The sequence below is a fragment of the Engraulis encrasicolus genome, chromosome 14, assembly GCF_034702125.1.
Source record: "Engraulis encrasicolus isolate BLACKSEA-1 chromosome 14, IST_EnEncr_1.0, whole genome shotgun sequence".
Lineage (NCBI taxonomy): Eukaryota > Metazoa > Chordata > Actinopteri > Clupeiformes > Engraulidae > Engraulis > Engraulis encrasicolus.
Window position 1 is genome coordinate 46,528,136 of NC_085870.1, and position 25,618 is coordinate 46,553,753.

The 25,618-nt window shown below is 43.6% G+C and overlaps 1 protein-coding gene across 3 annotated transcripts; it reads right to left on the reverse strand.

Annotated features, from left to right (window-relative positions):
- Positions 1-1,432: 1,432 nt before the first annotated feature.
- cry4 (cryptochrome circadian regulator 4) lies at positions 1,433-22,492 on the reverse strand. Of its 3 annotated transcripts, XM_063215957.1 has the most exons (12): positions 22,453-22,492; positions 22,131-22,337; positions 16,444-16,922; positions 15,808-15,924; positions 9,699-9,852; positions 8,457-8,597; positions 7,528-7,698; positions 6,954-7,094; positions 6,502-6,653; positions 5,520-5,617; positions 3,107-3,217; positions 1,433-2,027 (listed from the first exon to the last, which is right to left on the reverse strand). In XM_063215957.1, the coding sequence occupies exons 3-12, from the start codon at positions 16,884-16,886 to the stop codon at positions 1,807-1,809; spliced, it is 1,749 nt and encodes a 582-aa protein (XP_063072027.1). In that variant the 5' UTR covers positions 16,887-16,922; positions 22,131-22,337; positions 22,453-22,492; the 3' UTR covers positions 1,433-1,806. The 3 variants fall into 3 exon arrangements, with proteins under 3 accessions (XP_063072027.1, XP_063072026.1, XP_063072028.1); XM_063215956.1 differs by lacking the exons at positions 22,131-22,337; positions 22,453-22,492 and adding an exon at positions 17,420-17,607; XM_063215958.1 differs by lacking the exons at positions 1,433-2,027; positions 3,107-3,217; positions 22,131-22,337; positions 22,453-22,492 and adding exons at positions 3,228-3,329; positions 17,420-17,609.
- Between the last annotated feature and the right edge of the window lie 3,126 nt (positions 22,493-25,618).

A 25,618-nucleotide genomic window follows, 5' to 3' on the forward strand; every position in this document is an offset into this window, starting at 1 on the left:
CATTGCTGCCCGTACCTGGTTCACCCCCTTCACTGATCCTCCCAAAAACATTCAGGACTTCACAAGCTCAAAGTAAGACCCATCACTAATCAACCGTGGCATTTCAGACAGCAAGGGGATATTCCCAGAACATGTTGGAGATATCTTAAGGTATAGAAGGTGGTAAGCCTGCTAATACAAACTCTACCTGCAGGTTGCCTTCACCTGGTTTGCGGCTATACCATCTTATAAGAATACCTGCCAGCTTCAGACACTTTACTCAGTATTTCAGCTCAGCAAGCTGTAGGTGTGCAAGTTAGTATAATCGCTGTTTTTATTAGCCTAGAACAATAAAGCAATTACTTTGCTCAGAGTTCATTAAACTGAGTATGTTACTGAACCCCTCTTGGAGTACCCTCCTGAAGACTGACCCAAACAAAAAAAACAAAACAAAAAAACAATAAAGAATCCTAAAACAAAGAGAAGAACGCTACAGCACCCCTTGAGGCAATCTCAAGAGAGACGAAGTAGCCATCTTCATCTGCAGGTAACACGTCACAGCACGTCCCATCCCAACAGCCACAGCAGGGCTCCTCCTCATCAGCCTTCCCAGCATGCCCCTGGGGGTGGTGTAATTATTCCATCACATAGTTGTCAAAAATCCAGTTCAGGGCCCAGCCGTGGCTCTAGTGGCTGGGCACTGGATTGCTTATGCGGGCGGCCCGGGTCATTTCCCGATCCCCATTTCCTGTCTGTTCTCCACTTTACTATCAAATAATAAAGCCACTTCCCACACAGGTGACTTGGCTGAGTAACTGGTCTACCTGGTCTTGAGTACTACTCTTTACAGTCAGCTGATTCAGAGCTAGTCGGATGACATGACAGGATTTTTTCTGCTCTCTGAGCTTGGAGATTGACACCTCTGTCTGTCTTCCATCAGCAGAGGTCTCCCACTCTCACGGAGGCTACATTGCAACAGTTGTCCCGGCCAGAGAAAATGGGGCCCCTAACTGGCCCCCCTTTCAATTGTATGCATTGACAGGGGGTGGGGTCATTAAGATGACTTTGTCCTGGGCCCGGCCACTGCTTTAAGTGGCCCTGCATGCTGCTCATACAAGTCTTAAGTCCTATGTTGTATAAAGGAGCCATTGCTGCATATTATGACTCCGATGTTTGCATATCTGGAGACCGACCTGTCTGACAAAGCACAGGCTCTATGCTCAGTGGTGCTCGGAGTACAGTGCTACAAAGCGCTGTGAAACACGTTGACTTGTGTAAAAAGGGACTTCACTGCTAGGCCTGAGGGGTATACTAAGAAGATGGCTCAGGAGTAAACCAGGTTAAATTTAGAGGTAAATCATCAAATAGAAGAGCCTGGAGTCCTCATTCTTTAAAAAAGTTAGGACTCACTCCAGGCTCTTCTATTAGGTGATTTACCTCTTAACTTAACCTTGTTTCCTCCTGAACCATTATCTTAGTATAGGCCCCTGGGCTAACTCCACAAGTCTCTGGCGTATCTGTAAACAAGTAGCGGGAGGGAAGAGGACAGCTTGATCGTCATGTAGATGTTGTCGTATGATAGCAAAGATGTCGAGAGGAGCGGTGCAAACATAACGCACAGGAATTAAGTGTCTGAGGTTTAGCAGAAAGAACAAAATATACACGGTCCAACAAACACAGCTTTGGTGTCACACTACGCTTTGGAGGGGTTGAGGTTGATGGTTGAGGTTGTCTTCAACATGGTGGGATGCATGAGGTGTTGCTTTCCATAGGATGGAGGAGCTCCTCTACATGAGGTGTTGTTTTCCATAGGATGGAGGAGCTCCTCTACATGACCTCGCTGCTCATCTCCGGTAGTCGAATGGCATCAGGGCTCCAGCTGCTGTTGCGGTGCTCTCCCTCAGAGCTACAGCGCTTGTGTCCCCTGGTGGCACCACCACCAGCACCACCACCGGCGTTGCTGTTGCACTCTGCAGCATCTCCCTGGGAGTCAGAGTCGTCCGGGTGCTCACGTTTCACCCCCACCTCCATGGGGTCATCCGCTATGTCTACAATAAACAGATTACAGCAGATTTATTTTTTTGATGACGCTTGCCAGAATTTTTTTTCTTCTATCGAGCTATATACAGTACTGAAACATCACAAATACTTTTTTTAATAAAAAGTGTCAAATGAGTGGAGAAGTAGAACATCCATCACATGTTCTTCTTAACATGCATGTATAACAGTCAGAGTATGTTAATCCCCTCTTCCGAGTAACACTAGATCATACTTGACAATAAATAGACGCATTAGTTAGTCAATAGTGCCAGGTGGCTGGTCATTAATCAACTAAGTACAAACTAAAGAGACTTATAAGTCGATAAGATCATTATTCGAAAACATAATCTTATCCTGTCGACCCATCAACCACTGACACCATGGCAACAGCTTAGGGCTACACGTGAAGGTCTCCCTTGAAGATAAGGACAGATGTCCTCACAACAACTCCATGACGTCATATCAAAACAGACTACCACTGAGCGTCTATGCTTTAGTTGAGTAGAATAGAATGTCTTTATTCTCAATCTTAATATGTACAATTAACACTAACAAGGATAACTTCTGCCAATTTTGACATGCAGCTGTAATGCTCACACTACCCTAGAATTGTCAGTTCCTCAGATTTTTTTCTCTCCCCTTCAGCCGAGATCCTGCTCATTGTAATGGGGGCAGGTGTCTGTTTACATTAAAAAAAAACATCCTGATTTATTCCCAATAACATCCAAAAGGTTATGCAACATCAGCAGACAACTAGCAAACAGCGATACCTTTTGGGATAATATTTGGAGTAGGCCTATGTTACGAAAGTTTTTAATGTATTACAAAACCTGCCCTCATTAGAATAGCTCAGATCTCGGAAAAGGCTGAGTCGAAAAATGCAGCATCACCGGGTACTGGCAAGTAAAGGGTAGCGTGACCAATACAACAGCATTTTGAAATTGGCTGGTAAGTTATCCTTTAAATAATGTACAATGAGATTGAAAGCAACTAACTTCAGGGCAGACATTTAAAGTGGGATCTATACAGTGGGACAACACTGTGGGATACAAAGATTTTAGATGTATAAATGTGTTGTTTTTTTTACCTCTGGTGAGCTGGGCAGTGCTTTCCTGTTCACTGCGGAGCTCCTTCATCAGCGCCAAGTTCCTCTTGCTCACCTCCAGGTGGTTAACCATGGGCAGAGGATAGTCCTTACCTGCACACACACACACACACACACACACACACACACAATTACATACTGTACATGGATCACACTCACAAACACCCCTACAGGTGGTTAACCATGGGCAGAGGATAGTCCTTACCTGTGAGCGCGCGCACGCACGCACGCACGCACACACACACACACACACATACACACACACGGATCAGACTCACAAACACCTCAACAGGTAGTTAACCATGGGCAAAGGTTAGTTCTTACCTGTGCCACAGAGGCACACAAAGGTAAAAAACATAATTACAGATATGAACACGTCACACGCAGAGGGGAGAGGAACATCTTTTCCTGTACATCACACGCACAAATGGAACACAACCACATGCCCACACAGCTCCAGAGAGTTGACCATGAGAACAGGGTTATCATTATTTGTACCAAACACAGACACACACAAACAGATATGGATCTTTCTCTGACTCAAAACACACACACATCTCCAGATGGTGGACTGCGGGCAGTCTTCCTTACTTGTACCCACAGGTGTACAACACACACACACACACACACACACACACACACACACACACACACACACACACACACACACACACACACACACACACACACACACACACACACACACACACACACACACGCAATTAGAGATTTCTCAATCTATACAAACACACACAGATTCGTCAAAATGTGTGTTTATGTATACATTCACAGAAGTATGCCTCTGCACGCACGCACGCATGCACACGCACACATAGAAGGTCATTACACTCATGACCTTTGCCATGACAACACCACCTCCATTCATTCCAAAGTGTTTGCATTTCCAGGTTGAAAGTGCATGGGGTGGCAAAGGCTATAGCCTACTGACCCCATACCAGCACCTGAGTGCTGAAGTGACACACCTCAATGGAGCCAAGCAAACTAGGTCACGTCACGGACATCAAAGTCCCGTCTCGCTTGTGTCAACTTCCAGTAGCAGTCACTTGGTACACAATGATGGACTTTCATAGATCACACAGCTCTCTGCCATCTGTGAGTGGGTTTATATGCAGTTCAGCATCCCGAATATGAAGCTTGTCTCGGTTATGTTCAAACTGAATATTGAGCGTTATATCCCAGACGGTGTACATTCTAGGCCGTTATAGAATTTGTCTCAAGTGTGTGTAGCCTGGATACCTGCGACAAAGTTCCACGGGAAGACTCGGTATCCAGTATAAGGTGTTTATGGGAGCTACTGCGTAAAGTTCTACCAGGAAGATTCGAATTAATTCCTTGGCTGTCAATAATACTTGCACTAACCAATCAGACAGTCAATCATTTCTGTCAATCACCCAATCAACGCACGGCACGCATTTGGGTTTCTCCCTCTACGTCACTAACTCATCATTTCTTTCAGCCAATAGATCGTCGTCACGGCTTTTAAAAAAATATCCCGTCTCAAACTGTCCTCTGCTTCTAGCTCAAGCCGACTCAGACGCCACCTCCACCCCTCCTGCCACAGTCACCAGTTGGTTCCCGCCTGAAGGGGGCAGGCTACGCCCACCTCCATCTCCCATAGGAGGACATGCACTCCTACCGCAGAATTCAACGAGAAGATGGGAGCCTGTGCCAAAGAGATTCATACATTGCATAACTCATGTCAATCATTGCCAAATAAACGTCAATAATAGTTTATCTTGCCTCTCGAGTCTTTATGGTAGAACCATGTATCAATATCCCAATTTAGGCTTATCAATGATCCAGGATACTGAAGTCCCGAAAAAAGGTGTTTACATGTTCAAGCACAAATTTGGGAGACATTAATATCCTGATGATATTGAGGATACTGAACCGCATATAAACACACTCTGTGATCGATCACTGGGCTGCATTTACACTTCTTAGATGGCTAGAATGGCTTCCAAAAAACTGTTGTGCATTTTGACCAATTCTTATAAGGTCCAGCATATAGCATATTTAGACTCAAACTCTAGACCCGACAGCAGTGGTATAGTAGTAATTTGTCACACAGAATCTCTGAGGCAAACCTTTTCCAACACGCTCAAAACATGTGAACAGATTGGAAAGAAACTCTAAACTTTAATGAAAAGGTGCCCTTCAGTTTTAATTTCCAAACAGAAAAAGGGTCTCTGGGTGCAACGTGAAACCAAATGAATAAACAGATGTTTGTGTGTTGTACAGATGATGCTTTCAGACACCCGGTTTTGTAAATGATGCCCTTCAGCCTTAGCTTCCAACAGAAAGAGACGCTATAAAAAATGCCATACAAAAAAATAACGAGCTATTCATTTGTGGTAAGAAGAGACCATCGTACCAATGATGCACCCGGCCTGCCGCTGCACATCCAGGGGAGCGGTCCACGGCTCGTAGATGTATTTACTCGGCATATTTTTCAGCACGGGCAAGTATTTCCTGCAAGGGGACAGAGCCAAACAGGAAGTACAATCAGCACATCTTACTGTGTGCCAGGCCAACACAAACAGCACACAAACACAATGGGACAATGATGGGGACAAACAGTGCACAAATTATAGCAGTATTTTTCGAATTTCGTGCCAAGTGTCAACTCATGAGTGCATTCCTGTGTGACTAGCAGCGCTGCTCCACCCTCAACAGCCCTTAAAATCACTGTAAGTGAAGTTCTCGATTAAGAAGTCAAATGCTTCAACACAAGACAATATACATACTGAAGGACATCCCGCTGTTAAGTCACAAAGCAACCAGGTCCACATTGAGATTTAAGTCTCCTCTGCAAGTAGGCCCTGGTCAATAAAGGCAGCAATGAATCCAAATGCGGGCATGACAAATCCATTTTTTTTTCCCTTAACACATAATGTTTTTTCCCCCTATGAATTCTGGGGGTTCCACACTGACCTGAGGTAATGATCTTGACAAGATTGTTCACTGACGGGTGATATTTCCACACCCACCTGAGGGTGTTCTATGCCTGAGGGTTCCATAGCCACCTCAGGTTGTGTTCTATGCCTGAGGGTTCCACACCCACCTGAAGTAGTGTTCTATGCCTGAGGGTTCCACACCCACCTGAAGTAGTGTTCTATGCCTGGGCATTCCATAACCACCTGAGGTAGGGTTCTATGCCTGGGGGTTCCATAGCCACCTCAGGTAGTGTTCTATGCCTGGGGGTTCCATAGCCACCTCAGGTAGTGTTCTATGCCTGAGGGTTCCACACCCACCTGAAGTAGTGTTCTATGCCTGGGGGTTCCATAACCACCTGAGGTAGGGTTCTATGCCTGGGGGTTTCTCACTGACTAGAGGTAATATGGTACCAAACCCACCTGAGGTATTGTCCATCAGGATCAGTGCGCCTCCCGAAGCGCACAGGGCAGAAGATGCGCGTGTACTGGTGAAAGAAGGCACTGGCCGACAGCCACATCCAGTTGCCAGCGTTAATACTGTAGTCAGCATCCAGCAGGTACTCTTCAAACACCTACAAGCAAACCCAGACACGCACACGCACACGCACGCACACACACGCACGCACGCACACACACGCACGCACGCACACACACGCACGCACACACACACACACACACACACACACACACACACACACACACACACACACACACACACACACACACGCTTATCCAAAGGTCTCCCTTATCTGTGTATCGACTACTCTCATACCCTAAAGCAATCGTGTATGCCTAAGGATAGTCAGCTCTACCAAACATGAAAGCTACTGGTTTCGTAAGAGGTCACCCCATCTCTACAGCATGCACAGTACCTTCATGCCCTCCTCCCAGCTGATCCAGAGGTCTCCGCGGGTGAGGAAGCAGGCCACGGCATGGCGTGCCAGGTGGTGGACCCAGCCCTCCTGCCGCAGCTGGGTCATGATGGCGTCGATCCAGGGGAAGCCGGTCTGGGCCTATGGGGTCCATGCATCCCACACAAAACACAGGTCTCTTCAGTTTTGCACACACAGGATGTAAATAATGTCATCCATATATACTACTGAATCGGGGACAAGTAAACAGAATGAAACTGCCACAGGATGCAGGTGTTTTACTGTATCTAGATGAAGCACTTAAGTTAAGTGAGTACGTTTCTGTAACACCGCCATCAGTTCCTCATTCTTCCTCATTCCTGCTTGAAATGCGTAATGCCATCAGTGTTTGAGTGTCTGAAATGTGACGCGTTCCTCAAAGGCTCTTTGGGTTCTCTACCAAATGTGAGAAGTGTGCACTGTGTGCAGTCCATTCAACATTCTTCCAAAATGTTATATTAAAGGAGAGGTAAATTAGTGGTAAACATGATACAGAATGATTCAGTCTGTGCGTTTTCCTGCCACTTCCGCTTACCGTTCTCCACTTCTTCAGGGCCAGGGGGTCATCGTACCAGTCGATTTGCAGGCAGATGGGGTTGCCCACCATGCGGGTGAAGTTGGGGGTGGCGGAGGCCACCGTGTAGAAGAACTCCCTCCACAGGGCCTGGCCCTGCAGCGACACTGGGGGCAGCGAGTGGTTCTTCGACTGGTCAGCGGAGAGGGATACACAAACAGGGGCCGTGGAAAGAAGTACAAATCAATTCCCATCCATTCTTACGTCAAGTGCCTTCAGATGAGCAACACATCACTGCTGCCCCCTAGAGTCCACTCACTTGAATTACAATAGCCAAGGTGAGCCAGTTGGTGTAGTACCTACTGAGGCCTGTGGATGTCGCTAGTGACTAATGGTCTGCCATTGAAGAACGAGTTGAACTGGCAGGAGCATGACAACACAATAGCTTCAAGTCTTCTCACTCATTCCTTAGCGAGAAAGCATTGCAGACACATCTGTTTTGAGTTGCTTAAGAACAACACGTGGGCGCTTATAAAAAACGATCATAAAAAGTCAACTGGGTGCTTAAGTGTTGCGTAGAACATGTTGAATTGGATAAACAAGGAATGCACAAAATGAAAGGGGGGAAACTAAAAAGCTCAGTTATGTGTAGTGTGTGTGTGTGTGTGTGTGTGTGTGTGTGTGTGTGTGTGTGTGTGTCTGTGTGTGTGTGTGTGTGTGTGTGTGTAACTAACAGTACTGATTAGTACTTCTGTGTGTGTGTGTGTGAGTGCGTTTCTGAGAGTATGTGAAAGAACAAGTCAGTGAGAGAATGAGTAATGAGAATGAATCCTTATTACCACCAAACAAATGTAACACCAGTCAGACAGGGTGTGTGTGTGTGTGTGTGTGTGTGTGTGTGTGTGTGTGTGTGTGTGTGTGTGTGTGTGTGTGTGTGGAATGGCACTGACCTGTGCATAGACTTTGGCGAGCCTGTGGTAGAAGGTGCGTATGGAGAGGCAGCCCAGGCTGAGGTAGGGGCTGAGCCCCGTGGTGCTGGGCAGCAGGGAGTTGGGGATGGTGCGCGGCTTGGAGAAGTTAGCCACCCAGCCCTGCCACAAACAACACAACCACAACAGATTTTTTTTTTAAGAGTTAACATTTTGGAGGGTTACAAAAACTGTGGCAAAGATGTTTGGTTTGGGACACTTGAGGTATTGTCCTCAATTTTTTTTCCCCCGAGACGAGATATGAGCACATCTATTTTTAAAATGGCGCCACTGACATTTCAGGGGACATGGCAGCCTTCCAGTGACAGTCCATGCAAATTACAATCTTATGCAAGCTTCAATGTTGGTAGTCAATAAACAGAGAGCGGACTATTCTAAAGTGTGAAAGTTTGGTGACTGCATGAACTAAGACTAGAGCAGCATGGAACAGCATGGGACTGTTTTTTTTGCTATTGGGCCTTACCTGAATTTAATTGAATTTAAACTGATGTAAACATTAAAATACAACTCATCTGTGTTACTTCTGTGTGATTTGGACTCCTCCAGCAGAAACTAGGTTGCGTGACATCCACAATATGGCATGCAATGCGAGACCCCAGGGCATTGCTTTGTAGGCACTAAATGTCATTTTTAATATGTCCATTGCAAAACAGTTGTACCAAATCCGTTGCACTCCCATCTCAAAGTCTTAAACATCAGACAGAAGTAACACGGCTGAGCTGTACTTTAATGGTCACATCAGATTTAAGGCCCCCATTCCAAAAAAAATGCATTTTTCTTCAAAAGGTGCACTGTGTAAGATGGTGGCCAGAGTAGGTATTGCAACTACACTGTTCAGTGAGATTGTGCCATCTACTGACTAATTTGATATTTTCATTAATATTTACCAATTCATGAACTAATGTTTACTAGTATGACCAAAGTACAGTTAGTATTTCAGCTAAAAATGCCTATTTCAAATTCAAAATTCAAAATGGAGAAGATCCCCCTTTTCATGTATGAAAAGTCCAATTTCGTAAAGAATACTTCGAATTTGATGGTGGTGGTAAGTATTCATTAAAAAGATAACATTAATTCTCGAAATAAACTACTACAAATATTACACAGTGCACCTTTAAGCCAACTGACATGTTCCAGCCAAGAATGATATCTTTCTGGACTGAAAAGTAAAACATATTGACAACATGAGCCTCAGCAGCTTACCTGGCTCTCAAAGTGCTTCTCCAGCCTCTGGAGGGCGTGCGTCTCCCCTCCTGGCCACAGCACCTCCTGCTCCACCTCCAGGTCCAGTGCTGAGAGGGAGGGCACCCCGTACGCTTCCTCTTCACCTCCTTTAGCAGGCAGCATGGAGCTCTTACTAAGAGAGAGAGAGAGAGAGAGAGCAAGAGAGAGAGAGAGCGAGAGAGAGAGAGAGAGCGAGAGAGAGAGCGAGAGAGAGATATTATTAAGGTGATTAAGTGACTTTGAATGTGGCATAGTTGTTGGTTGAGGCTGGTCTGGTGGTCTGAGTATTTCAGAAAGTTCTGACTTACTGGAACATTCACACACAACCATCTCAAGGACTTACAGAGAATGGGCTAAAAAAATCAGTTCTGTGGGGAAAAATGTCTTGTGGCTGTCAGAGGTCAGAGGAAAATGGCCAGACTGGTTTGAGCTAATAGAAAGGCAACAGTAACTCGAGTAACCACTCCTTTACATCCATGGTATTCAGAGGAGCATTTCTGAACGCACAGCATGTCGAACTTCGAGGCAGATGGGATACAGCAGTAGAAGACTACACTGGGTGCCACTACTGTCAAATTCAACTTCAAGCCTTCATTGTTAGTTTTATACGACAGGACGGTGAAGGTGGTGACAGGAAGCGAGTCTGGAGAGAGAGACAGGGAAGGGTCGGCAAAAGGCCCGGGCCGGAATTGAACCCGGGTCGGCCGCGCAATAGACGAGTGCCCCACTGTTAGCGGCACGGCAGGGCCCACTACTGTCAACTTAGAACAGGAAACTGAGGCTACAATTCGCACAGGCTCACCAAAATTGGGCAACAGAAGATTTGAAAGAGGTTGCCTGGGGACCATTCCATCATTGGCGCTGAATTCAGCGGCGCTTACGTGCAAAAGCCGAGTTGCAACTAACGGCAGCTTAAACTTGAGGCAGAAGCCGTTCCATCAGTGAAGATCAGCTGCGCCTTGGCTAGGTTGACTTCAGCTGCGCTTTTCAAAGCTGTTGTTGCGCTCGTGCACGTTGTACAGGGGAAGTCCATATTAGGATTGTCGAAAAAGCGATCATGTTGGGGAGTCGGGCATGCGTTGTGAAATCGATGACGTTAATGCAATCTTCAAAGGAGCTTTATCAGCCATTGATTTTCATTTCACAGCGTAAAAATATAAATGCTTTCATCAGCTGGAGTGTTTTATTTTATCTTTCAGAAGAATTTGTTTTAGGATGAAACAAAGCATAGGTAAGGCAGAGAGCATTTTCTGAATCATTGCAATGCAAAAACCAACCGTTGGCGACTTTGAAGACTTTTTCTTAATTAGGCCTACCTGTAAAGTGTAAATGTCGCAGGTTGAAATTCTTTGAAACACTGATTTATTTAGCCTGATGTTAAACCTGGGAGCTACCAGGTTTGACTTGGGTCATTTCACGTGAAATCAGACACTTTGGGACCCGAACGACACAGATTTCAATCATACTTGCTGTGCCTGTTTAGTAGCAAGCAAGGTAGCACCCCAGAACTGCACACCAATATTAAGGAAAAAAACAGACTAGCAAAGGTTTACAAATGAGGGTAGGACATTATGCATTCAGTCTTGATTAGATCAGTCAGTGTAAGTCACAAAAAGATGTCTGTGGTGTTATTTGAAAGCTCTTTTCTGGCTCTACAAATTACACAACAGCATGGAATACAACAACCCTCAGAATATGAATTATCATAAATTGAAAAATTAAAAATTGAATATAAAAAAACCTTATATTTTAAAATGGCCAGTTCCTTGTCTCAACATAGCCTGCAATGTCATGAACAACACCTGAAATGCTGATGTTTGGTTCTTTATTCATTTCAGAGATAATGGGACTCAAAAATATGGCTTCATACAGATCACCTACTAATAATATGGTAATAACATAGACATGCTGTCATGTGATATTACTATCAGAATATGTGAAGGATGGAGATGGTCCATGAGGATGCAGGAAGTTCAGTTTCACCCCTCCAGTGCTCGGCGTACATTTCTCAACACATGATAGCCACTAGTTGTCATCATATACAGCTACAACATACCCTTTGATGCTTGAACATTCAGAAAATTCCTTTACTGAGCTTATTCTTTCAACCCTGCCTTCTCTGAATGTCGAAAATGGTCTAGCTTCCACTGTGTCCATTGACAATGGGCAGAAGCTGTGTAGTTTTTTGAGTACCTGGAATAGGGACCGATGAGGGTGCAGGGCCCACCAGGAAAAGGCCTGTTATGTCAGATGGCCAGTCCAGTCCTGTCCCTGACACTACTCTATTACTACTTTATTACAACTCATTTTAACCTCTATGTCCCATTATCTCTGAAATGAATAAAGAACCAAACTCCCAATTTTCAGGTGTTGTTTATGGCCTTACAGGCTATGTTTAGACAAGAAACCGGCCATTTTAAAATATAAAGGTTTTTTGATATTCAATTTTTAATTTTTCAATGTATCATAATTTTTATTCTGAAGGTTGTTGTATTCCATATTGTGTGTGTAATTTGTAGAGCCAGAAAAAAGCTTTCAAACAACACCTCAGACATCTTTTTGTGACTTACTTACACTGACTGATATAATCAAGGCTGAATGTATAGTGTCCTACCCTCATATGTAAACCTTTGCTAGTCTGTTTCTCCCTTAATATTGGTGTCAGATTCACACAAATGCAGTTCTGGGGTGCTACCTTGCTACTAAACAGGCACAGCAAGTATGATTGAAATCTGTGTCGGTCGGGTCCCAAAGTGTCTGATTTCACGTGAAATGACCCACTTGGAGCATAAATTATCGTGGTCCCCTGGTCTGATGACTCTTGTTTTCTACTGCGACACTTGGGTCAAAATTTGGATCGATCCTGCCTTGTATCAACATTTCAGACTAGTAGTGTAATGGAGTTGAGCATTGCTGCAATGTCACAGCCTACTTGAGAAGTTCCAACATTCCAACTAAAGTCTCATGCTGACCAAAACAACAGTGGCAAACACACACGCACGCGCGCGCACACACACACACTTATTTTCGAAATTGGATAAGGGTTTAGCATGAGATCAATGCATGTGTTGTACAAAGCCTTATGACAAAACATATAGGTACACTAAGGCTGTAACGATATTGCATCGAACCGAGGGATCGCGGTACGCAGACCCACGAACCCCTATCGCGAAGCTTCCTCACAGAATCGCGATGTGCCCTTTTAAAGTTGTTACCCTCAGTGTAGAACACAACAGGCAACATACAGGCAAGAGTTTGCATATGCGCTTAAAAAGACCAGTAGAAAAAGGGCGCACACGTTCGAGTAACAGTTCCATTCACCCCTTTCTCATATAACATGCTCCTTCCAACCAGCACGTTGTTGTTATCCATTGCCTCAGCAACCTCCGTGAGACGAAAAACTTGGGCAAACATCGGAAGGTGAAGGACAAATGAACAACAGACCAAGAAGGCTTTTATAAACGTGTCAAGATTTTTGTTTTATTCATGCATGCGCGATGTATTGCGAGTGGAGTTTGACGTTGGAGCAGAGAGAGAGAGAGAGAGAGAGCGCACGAGATGCTCCGCCTGCCTATAAACCAGCCTGGAATCGCTTGTAGGGAGGTGCCCGAAGTCGGACGAACGTTGAGGCAGAATATTAGGCAGCATTATTTCTTCCCACAGTAATGTTAGGCTATATTGTAAAATTACCGCCTGCATAAGCAGAAAGCATGCTCCATTTCAGCCTCTGCATTCATTCTGGCTCTTGATAAAATGTCAAACTACAAAACGAAACGAAAAACGTGCACGTTACAGTGAGAACTAACTGAGGTTCATTTCGAGGTTTGATTGTAGGCGGGCACGCGCTGCTGCACGATCAAAAAGAGCTACGGAAATATTTAACTTAGGCCTAATCAAAATTAAGTGTTGCATTTCTTTAAGTAGCCTAACTTAATACAACATGTTTCCTGACGATATATGGCCTGTGTTGTTTTAATGTTTGGATATTAATTGGATAGGCTATGTTTGATAAAGTAAGACAGCTGCCAATGACCATACACCCTCTCTCTCTCTCTCTCTCTCTCTCTCTCTCCATATGATCTTAGCCTATTTATAAGCCCTTTTCCTTGGTGAACTAATATCCCTTATTTCTCTGTGTTGTGTTTTGATGTCAACACCTGGGAACAGGTTGCAGTGGTAGCCTATATCTGCAACATTATTCAGCCTTGTAAACCTACAAAATTAATGCAGGCAGGTAAATGCAAAAAATATATTAATTACAAAGAATATATAATTATTTTCTTCTTATTATTTTTTTTTCAATTTTTTTTTTTTTCAATTTTTTTTCTGAAATCGTGGGGCATATCGAACCGTAGGTCATATATCGTGATACAAACCGAATCGTGGGTTGGGTGTATCGTTACAGCCTTAAGGAACACAGTTAGCGATGCAGTCTTGGAGAATACAACTTTTCTCTTGGGTATATGTAGCTTTTACAGCGTTTAGCTAGCGTCTACATATGTGTGAGCAAGGCCTTGGATAAACAGAGCAGCCTATTAGAAGATTCAGTGTGACCGTGTGGTGTGCATGTGCATCCACCACGTATGTTTGTGTGTTCATTTTCAAGTCTGTATGTATCGTGTGTGTGCGTGTGTGTGTGTGTGTGTGTGTGTGTGTGTGTGTTTGTGGAGTCACACAGCGTATCCCTGTTTGCCCAACACAAGATGCCTGCAAGCTGGGAAGAGCATCTGTTCCCTCTCCCTCCTCGCCCGCGAGAGCCAGGGAGTGGCTGGCACCAGCTATTAGCACCCAGACACTAGCCAAGACACCACAAGGAGCGCACACACACACACACACACACACATACACATACACATACACATACACATACACACACACACACACACACACACACACACACACTTCAAATGAACAATAATGTTGGATAACAAGTCTCCCGCTTCTGAAATAGTGACAGCGTCCAAAACCTACGGCTAGGGATTTCTTAATTACACGTTCTAATGCCAGCAGAGTAGACAGCAGAAGTGTCTTGGAGAATGCAAATTGGATCCTGCTTGTAAACTAATACTGGGGTTCATCGTAAATCAGCGCGACATAGATGTTTTTAAATACAGTACTGTATAATAATTTACGTAATAATGAGGTATTTCTAGTCAGGCGTATGCATTGTGTACAGTATGAGTAAATTTGTATATCCAACATTGGAATGATGCCACGATGCCTTGGCTTGCTTGACTGGCCGACAAATATGTCCATGTGGGTGTGAGTGCAAGTATATTGTGCTTTTACAGTTACTTTTTTCTAAGCTCTCTCTGTACCACTGGCCTAACTGCAGGTTGTTTGCAGGCTGGCAGAATTTCTTGATGTCTTGCAGCCTCGTGGGGATGGACGGTCATAATTAATTTGCTTCTTTTGCCGTTGCTTGCTGGATTGGCCTAAAAAGGCCCTTTGCAACCACAATAATAATTAAAAAAAAACTCATGTCACTTCTTCCAAAGATCTTGGATGTCTATGTCTACCTAAGCAACATGACCAATGTCAAGTATGTTGTGAGACTGGCGTTAGAGTGAGCTTTAATCAAAATCCTGGCTCGAGAGTGAAGTTGAGAATGTATGAAATAGACACATGCCATACCAATCCTGTCAAGACTCATCTTCCGTAATCTTTCATGCATGCAATGTGTGGAATGCTCCAGCAGGTGCGATAGAGTAGGGGCTCCCAAACTTACCGGAATATTCCTGCCAAGGCTCGCCCCTACGCGTGTCATGCCACACTATTTTTCTGAGCCTCCCCCTTCACAACCATAGTCTGGGTATGTTAGTCAGTACCCCACTGAGATATATAAAATAATAGCTCAACAATAATAGTAGCAATGTTCATATAGCTAATGGATTATTATTATGCAGTTCTTAGCTAATGGGATATTTAAGTGTGCATTAGTTATTGCCAACTGCCAACCTGCCGCGGCCCCCCTAGCACTCCCTCGCAGGCCCCCAGGGGTTCACGCCCCCCACCTTAAAAACCATTGCGATAGAGTACTCTACCTGCCTCTTTGTGGGTGTGCAGGCATGCAAATCTGATCCCTTACCAGAAGTCTGATTCTGTGATTTCTCGTGCGGGCATGTCTGGTTCTCCCAGGGTGGACAACACGTGCAGGAACTTCTTGTAGGTCAGTGGCGGCTGCCCACCATTAGCTTTGATTATTCTAAAAGGAAAAACACAAAGACAACGTTATCATGGCATTAACAGGACTGACACATTTTGATGCACTTTGATTTCCAGCTGATTTCTAGGCCACTTGACAGACTTCTGGGACAACTACATAATGATCCTTGGCAGTGCAGGATGATTCATTGTCTGTCACATCAGCAACTTTCAGCTTAATATTGAGTGACTGACTGAAAGCAACAGGCAGCACTAGAATACTTAACCAGAAGACTCATGTACACTATGACTGCATGTGTTTTTAAAAACAGTAACTTAGTAACAAGAAGAGGCATGTCTATTGTTCTTTCAGAGATCCCTTCAAAATAATGGAGTACATTATAACTGAGCAACTGCAGGTGTCTTGGTGTCTCTTCAGTGTCCCGGGTCAACTGAACCCATTTATTTTACAACTGTTCAAGAATTGAACAACTGAAAATCTCCTGAAAATGAGAAGTGGGCGGAAAAAGGGGGAGACGGTTCATTGAGACTGGTCATAGTGTCCAGGGCCGTATCGTACCTCTTGACATCGTAGAGGGTGTGCGCCACGTAGCTCAGCAGCGAGAGGCCCAGCTCCTGTGCCATGTCCCTCAGCTCCTCGTCCAGCCTCCGGTAGTGGGGCTCCACCTCCGCGTCGAAGCTGAGCTGGGTGATGCCCCACTGGGCCACCAGCCTCCGCAGCACGGCCCGGTGGGAGCCCTGGAGGACATAGAGGCGAGAGCCCAGCCTGCGCAGACCGACGTCTAGGTCCTCCAGGCTCTGCAAGAGGAAGCGCCAGCGCAGCGGCCCCATGCGCATGCTGCCCTCGATGAAGGCACGGTCCAGTACAAACACGGGGTAGACCGCTGCCGACGACTCCAGCGCCGCCACCAGCGTGGGGTTGTCGTGGAGACGCAGGCCCTTGTTGAAGAGGTGGATGGTGTGGTGGGTTGCCACCACATTGGAAGAGGTGTGGGGAGACATGCTGTTGGTGCTGGATACAGCAGGCACTTCACAAGGCTGGAACAGAGACAACAAAACAAGGCATTACAATGATCATGAAACAAAGCATCAGTGTTGACAGCAAGTAGTTAAGTTATTTACTCTATGGCACCAAAAGACATATCATTCCACACACGCACAAGATGTTTTCGTTATTCAGAAACCTGAAATGAGATGTAAGCGGTATCAGCCAGGTATAAAGACACGATTTTGCTGCTTGGAGAAAGGCTCTATTGGATCACACTCGTTTATGGTGCACTATTTGATAGAACTACCTGATGCGTACTCATGCGTAAAATCTGGACATACGGTCTCTCCACATGAGCGCGCAGTGCGCTCGAACCATGTAACTTCAAACTCCCTCCTGACGTTTCACACCAAATTACTATAAGTAAAATCACAACATAAAGCAATGGCACTCCCAGCACTGTACAGCCTAGGATACGGAAGTTCATAATGTAGAGTAGCCTACATCATATAGGCCTCTTGTTAGCAATCGCTAAAAGGTTCCTCACTTGCATAGACGCGTCCATCCAAACACGGTCGGCTCCCCGTTTGACCTTTGTCCCTCAGCAGGTCGTATACACCCGAAAATGGGTTTCAAATTCTCATTACCCGAAAAAGTGAGATTTAAAGTCCACTGTCTTGTTATTGTCGGTCGCCGGAGAGGTTAGCTAGCAAGACGAGGAGCTATTCATGATGTCACTGGATGTAAAGACACTGCTCAACAGCTATTGGTCAGAGTGGTATGGTATGGCTGTGGTTTGGCCGACGCTTAGTGGAAGCAGGTTGAAGCAGAAATGTAACGAAAAAGTCATGAGAATGAGAGTGCTATCATTTAAAATAATACAGATAATATCACCGATTTTTAAACATTAAGACCATAAATTCATCTTTCAATCTAATGGTCAATTATTAACTTTTTTAAAACAACTAATGAGTGTGCATTTTATTATGTTGAACAAATAATGTATGCAAGGAAAGTAGGCTACCTGGTTCATGCTACAATGTCTAATCAGTGATCAATGGGAAAGCAGCACTGTTATAAAACACACACACGAGACTGTTCCCACACCGGCAGCATTCCCCAGCAAAAAACGTGACCACAGAAGTAGGTCAAAGGCGGGCACGTTGAATCTGGGTCAAATCATGCCTCCTAGAGGCGAAATCTGAAACTGCACCATCACAGCAGTTATACAACTAAGTTTTAAGTGAATTAATTGGGGTGGCCCTATATTCTTCAAGACTTGTGCATACAATTTATGGTCAATATTATATGTGCAGTTAATTGGCAGCAACATGTTTATTTGACTATACGCTTAGCCCTGTCCTCTCTGAATCCAGCCAGTCTGCTTCAACAGTGACATCAGCGAGCATCAGCTGCTGCTGATCAGCACGAGACCTGCAGTCAGGCAGTGCGCGTGCGAGTGTGAGTGTGAGAGCACTAAGCTGTAGATAATGTGTTCACGGTCAGAGCAGGCTACTGACGAGTCACGTTGTGGGCTGGGCTCCAGGACCTGTGAGAGCATGTGCTGTGTGTGCTGTGTGTGCTGTGTGTGTGTGTGTGTGTGTGTGTGTGTGTGTGTGTGTGTGTGTGTGTGTGTGTGTGTGTGTGTGTGTGTGTGTGTGTGTGCGCGTGTGTGTGCGTGCCTGAGTGTGTGCGTCCTGTCACAGAGCAGCAAGGAGAGCAGTAGGGTAGTATTACGAGGATTAGTCTGTTCAGAACAGTCTGCTGTGGGGAGGGGCAGCTATGGAGACGTTCAATCTCTTCTCCTTACTTTCTACACAGCTGTCTGTTTACGTGCTTGTAGAAAGTGAAAACTGCATAGATTAACAAACCTGACATGTGTAGCCAACCTGACAATCCAGCCCCCTACACTCTGTGCATATAAAAAATGTAGTAGCTGTGTATGCAATCTAAAGGAAAGATGTGAACCAACAAAATAAATGTACAAACAAATATATCAATGCTTTATGGTTCTGTTTCCTTTAATAGAGTGTTAGCTTCGGCTTTTGGCCTAGCAGTTGTATGCAAAGATGTATAAAGAAGAAGTAGAAGTAAAAGAATAGTAACCCCCGCCCGCCGCAAATCATTAGGTATCCAGGTACAGTGGAATAACTGGTGTCGTAACTAAGCAGGACATTTGTAATGGCTGCCGTTGACTTGTTTCTGTGGGTATGCTATGCCGTGACAGAAAGCTATTTTATTGCCAGAAGCGTTCTGTGTCCCTGACAAAATGCCAGTTATCCCACATCGTGAGATTCTTAAATGACTTACAGCACAACTATTTGTTACTTTATGACTTTGGTTTTAATTACATGACAGGATAGAACTCGTAGGGAGAAAATGGTTGACTGAGAGCGCAAACACATTTAAAGTAAGGATTCATAAAGTATTCCTGCTTTTATTCATGGGGCATTTTTTTCTTTTACATGGACACTATAGCATCATCTACGGGTTTATTGAAATGTGTTAAATCATGGATCCTATTATAAACGTACTGTTACTTGAATGACACTGACCATGCCATTATGTATTACTGAAGATTCAGTGTAATGCCATGGTAGTGTAATGGTCACTGACGTACAGTATACATCATTGGTCAATCTATGTTTCTTTTACCATTTTATTTTATTTTTAAGTTTAAATCTTAGGAATGTGAGTCTTGCCTTCTTGTGTTACATGTTACAGCACTTTTTGTAATGTTTTGTTGTTTTGTCTAGTGTTTTGGTAGTTTTGTTCTCTGTCTTTTGTGTTTTTTTCTTTTGTAATTTTTAACTTGCTGCCTCTTGGCCAGGACTCCCTGGAAGAAGAGTCACAGTGACTGATCGGAACCCTTCCTGGTTAAATAAAGGTTAAATCATAATATATATATATATATAATGGTACTAGTAAAGTCTTTTCGACAACACTGGCAAATCGGTGCACATTATGTAGGCCTAATTGAAATATTGATGCACATCGGACTGATCATTTATTTTGAGATACACTGTAGGTTTCCTGAACTTATTTGCAGTAATTCACAATAGTTTCATTTTGCTTATAATAAGGGACATCTTAGAAAGTAGGCATTACATATACTGTGCATAACTTTAAAGATAACATTTACATAGTATGAAAATAACATGTAAGTGTCATGTAAGTTTCGAATGCCAATATCATAACACCAAACAGGTCCACAGTCTGGTTCACAGTCTTCATATCATGACATTGTAATGGCTTGGGGTGACCATGTATTACTATACAGGTGGGTGTTTTAAAATGATATTCAAATAACCAAAAGTGAATAAACCTTTTTGATAGATATGGAGAAATGTAGGAATAGGATCGCTTCCCTTGTGGAAGAAACTATGTGCATGATTTAGTGGTATCTTGATGCAATAAGTAACACAATACCACTATAAGAAATTCCAAGTACATTTTTGGGTTCAGATGGGCGCCTACCGTACGTCTACAAAATTATGTGGTTGTTTACAGTATGATGTTAGGCCCTTCATGTCTTTTGTCACCTGCCATACAAATGTACAGGGCCCTAAATTAACTCTATTCATCACCAGCCAGAATGGGTAGTAGATGTTAACTTTACTATTCTAGCCCAACACAAACTCACTAATGGGTGATAGGGGCTGGTAAGTTGGCCTTTTCTACCAGCCAATCTGAACCTTCACCTGTATTTGGCTGGTGTTAATTTAGAGCCCTGAAAATGTATATTTGCATGGCAGTGTTAATTTGCATGGTCACCATGCACTTCAAGCCTTCTTTTTTGGCAAACCATTACATGTTTGACAACAAACATAGCCTCATCTCACCAAATAAGGGATCAGTGTCACTCTTCCTCAATCTTCCCTTTGCCTTGAAACTAGAAATGGTCAAACCAGTGTGTGCTGCCATTTTCTGCCATAGCCTGCCTCAATTCTCTTTTGTCTTGCTGTTACATTATTATTTTTAAAAATATATATGTTTAGGGGCTTTTATGCCTTTATTTGACAGGACAGTCGAAGATGGTGACAGGAAACGAATGGGACAGAGAGACAGGGGAGGATCGGGAAATGACCCCGGCCGGACTCAAACCGGGGTCCCCGTGGCAGGGCATGCAAGCCCAAATGTGGGGGGCTTAGCGCGCTGCGCCACAACTGTTGCTGTTACATTATCAACCATAATTTGCGCCATGTCAGATTGAATAAGCAAATTCTCAATTTCTCTAAAATTAGGTTAATTATGTTATATCACTGTAATATCGATTATGCCACATACTGGGTTCTTCCAGCCTAGGCAATCACACCCCAGATTAAAAAACGAGAAAAACTTTGTCTAGATCTAGGTAGTGTTGTCTGTTCTAAGCTTTAATCTAATGACAAATGGTGGAACAAGTAGAAGTGCTCTATGAAGACACCCTCCTTATATGTTACAACAACAGATATCAGCATGCAGAATACCCTTCATGAATTTACAGTTCAGATGCATGAAGCAGTCTAACCAGATGCAGGCATGCAATACAAGGTGTCCACAAGATTTGATCAAGTGCCAAAAGCAGCATTCATACATCATCACATCTGAGACTTGTATCTTTATTGATCAGTACAGGACCAGCCAGGCATTGTAAGATTTTGTCAGAAAAATGTACTGAGAACTGAACAGAAACAAGACTCTAGAGAATTACAGCATGCTCTTCATACACTATTGCTTTTGACTAGGCTACACATAACATTATCCATAATTATCCATTATCATGTGTATGGTTCCCATGTGGTTGAGGATATAATGTTGTGTAGATAGGCTATCATCAATTTCCTTGCAGAGCAGACCAAATCAAACCACCACTGGTTGCTTGTACACACTAGTAATGCCATTTTCTCAGCTGTTTCAATCACTGACGTGCGCTTGTGTTCCACCTCATGGGTCACACAAGTGGCCACGTTATTTTGTTATGGAACTAACCTACTGAGCCATGTTGAAAACGGATCATATAAGAGAGCATCGAGTGCCTGCTGAATGCATGCCTTATGAAACGATGGCAAATGAATTCATGCTAGGAGAACTGCATGCCAACGCACAATAGCCTACTCCTCTATCTGTTTCATTTCCAGCTCATAAGCGTAGGCCTATCCTCCAGACATAATGATAGAGCTCGAGTGAAGCCTTTTTTCCCCCCTTTAAAAAAAGGCTAGATTACCCTACATTATTCAAGGTTTCATAGAATTCAAATGAATTCTCATCAAACTTACCTTAATAAAAAGGAGGCGTTTTTCCCCCCAGGAAATCCTATGACATAGACTGGATTGACTTGGCGTAACTGCCAAAAGAAGCCGGTCTCCTCTACCCGGGCGCCGGTCTATGGCAATCAGGCAAGGTCTCCTCTGCACTTATATGACCATCACCAGAACTAGTGCATAGCGACACAGGTTCCAACGCGGGGCAGTGGAGAAGAGCTTCTGTTGGAGGACAGTTCTTTCAGGGCCGTTCATAATTACTAGGAAGAAGCTGGTGAATCACGATTAATCAATGGCAACTTCATAGATGAACGAAATTCAATGTTGTGAAACTCACCTCTCGATTCTACACGCAAAAGTCATCTATAATAACCTACGCAACTCAGGAGCGACACTCCGACCGGCATTATTGGAACGACCCAACTCTGGCAGGGTTCTCTTCCCCTTCTCATGTCACCTGAAGTGTAAAACAAATTGTGTTCCAGGATCCATAGATATATAAAAATACAAAAATAATTTTTTGTAGTAATTAGACAAAGTTTTATCTTGACGTGGATGCCTTACCTACAAATACATTTGCTTTACTGAACTATCACACCCCTACCAAGGATTTAGTCATGGTAGCGACCCTTCTCATGTTTATTATGTATAACTGCTCAATCATGCACACTTCATACATTGGTGTCACGCCCTTTCGCATAGGTAGAAGCGTTTGAATAATAATAATAATAATAATAATAATAGGCCTAATAACAATAATAATAATTGTTTCTTTTTTGTGTAATCGAGGCCTACCAACAAAATTTAACATTAAAGTAGGCATAGGCTATAAGTAAGTGGCATCATAAGTGGTTAAAATGTGTCTGGAAGACTGCAGCATTTTTCTATGAAGTTAAATATGCCTATGTCTTTGAATAGGCTACAATTGTACTTTTGCACTCATAGTAACGCCAAAGACATGACTGTCTCATCATTATTATTTGTGATGATTTGTGAAGGCTTTCAAAGAACCATATCAGAGTTTGCTCAAGCCAGGGGTGCATTTCTCAAAACCAATGTTGCTTAGGCCTACTACATTAGCTACTTTGTTGTTTTCAATGCATTTTCCCATTGGCAACTAAGTTGCTAACAGGCTAACAACTTCTCTTTTGAGAAATGCACCCCAGACCTATAATCATAGAGCCCACTAACTTCTGACTCACTCCATAAACACATAAATCTGATTTTGCACTGCTGGAAAGCGTTCTCCATTCCGCAGTTTTACCAAGATTTTTGTTGTGGAATGAATGCTCTTTTTATGGCCTCAGGGAAATTCAGTTACATGCAGCAAGTCTAAGATTTCGAACTTTAAATCTAAGACAGGCATATCTTTCTTTAATTCAGGCTACATTATACTTACAAAGATACTGGGGTCCTTTTTGTTATTTTGTGTATTCTGTCATGGCGTGTAGTTTTTTTTGGTCTTTTTTATGTTTCATCAAAATGCTCTTGATTAATCGTCTACAACGCTACTTTTCAGTATTGTGGCTGTACTCATCATGTCTTCTGCTTGTTTACAAGTGCACCATTGTGTCACTAGGTGGTAGTCTTGAGTCGGCTGCAGAGTTGGCTGCATCAGTTAATAGCCAAAAGTCGGTGCCTGGGCTATAGATTTTCTGTATCATGGACTGATTCATTTCACAGATGCTTTGAACACAAGGCAGCAGTCAATGTCAATAGTGACACAGAAGGGGTAGGAGATTCATGTCTATCCATGACTTGGATTTTGCAGCTATGATTGTCAGATAAACAAATTTACTTTAGGTGTTGTCAAGCATGTGCGGTGGTAAACAAGTGAGTTTTACAAAAAAAGGTGTATCCTCTCAATGGGGCACCTAAGTCACGCCCTCTACTTCCTGGTTCATGGGGCAGAGGGAGTCAAAAAATGATTACTGGGCTTGAAAATTAGTAATTTTTGGATTTGTGGTGCATAGATGGAGGTCCAAGGTTTGGATTGGTGTAAAAAAAAACCCTCATTTCAAGCCCAGTAATTATTTTTTGACTTCCCCTGCCCCATGAACCAGGAAGTAGAGGGCGTGACTTAGGTGCCCCATAGCCAAGCATGGTAGTGGGACTGGCAAGGTTTGGGGATCCATGGATGCTGTCAACATTGGCAATCTGAAATACACCCAAAAGAAACATGCATGTCAACATGCACTGTGACTACTGAAGCAGATCATGACCACACCAATCTATTAAAAAAGGTGCACACTCAAAATGTAAAAGTTCAATGCAAAGAAAGGTTGAAACGCACACTGATGACCTCCCTTTTAATCCCTTTTCATTTCGAGGCGATTCGAGCCAACACAGCCCCTTCTCTACCGGATTTTAATCTGGGGTGTACTCACTTTTGTACATGTTCAAACATTAATGGTTGTATTTTGTTTTTTTCTGAGTGAACAAGACATTTAAGCAGTTAAATATGATGTTAAAAGGTCACTAATCATTGTGTCAAAGTGACATTTCTGTAATGCTTTCCAAAGATATACTGACAAATCTGCAAAAACTGTGAGGAGTGTAGGCCTACTCACTTTCGTGATATACTGTATGGCTGGGTTAGTGAGGGCTGGAGATGGCACCATTGTACCTATCATTGGTAGCAGGTCATGGTGCACACTGTCCATTTAGATTAGCATTAATGTAATGATACACAGGGCAACCTTTTGAGGAATGTTGTCGGGCAACAACATGATTGGCTCCCAATTTTCCTGGTGAAATGATCATGAAAAGTTGTCTACTGCTGAGTGTCCAAACCAAAAGTGTTGGTGTCCGAACCAAACGCATTAAACAGTCCAAACAAAATCTTATCTGGTTGCACAGAAATGTTGCTCAAAAAGTTGTCTGGTGTATGATCACCTTTTAGTAACAGTGGCATCAGTGTCCTACAGTGTCATCTCACTTGAATTAAGCACTGTAAATAAACACAAACCATTGGTTTGCAGTTTATACATTTACCATTATGTCAGAAAAATGTGAACATGATACTCGACTCCCGACCCGCCAGGTTGGTGGGGGGAGTAATCAACCAGTGCTCTACCCACCCTCCTCCATGACTGAGGTACCCATGGTACCGTCCCGCCGCAATGCTCCCTTGGGGTGCCATTGACGGTGGTCCCCTTGCACAGGTGAGGCATAAATGCAATTTTGTTGTATGCAGTGTTCACTTATGTGCTTTGGAATGCTGTGTCACAATGACAATGGGCTTTCACTTTCACTTTTGTGGGAAAATAAGGGAGAGTTTTATTGTGGAAAAATGTGGGGAAATGTGAGAACAGTGAGCTGTGGGAACACATAGTGCTGATCCCCCACACACTACTCTCCCCTCCTGACAAATCAGTAAATAGCCAAAAGTCATAATGAAATTTCCCCTAAATGGAGCGAACATGTTGCCTAAAGCAACTTTGGTCTGATGAATGAACATGCCCATTTATTTGGACAGATGGCTTTCATGCCACACAGAGTAA

Excerpts from the sequence above, each read along its gene's own strand:
- cry4 (XM_063215956.1), bottom strand. Across the intron at positions 15,925-16,443 it reads ACCCTCTACGATGTCAAGAG|AATAATCAAAGCTAATGGTG; the intron begins GTACGATACGGC and ends TTTTCCTTTTAG. Across the intron at positions 7,699-8,456 it reads TCGCCAAAGTCTATGCACAG|TCGAAGAACCACTCGCTGCC; the intron begins GTCAGTGCCATT and ends TCCGCTGACCAG.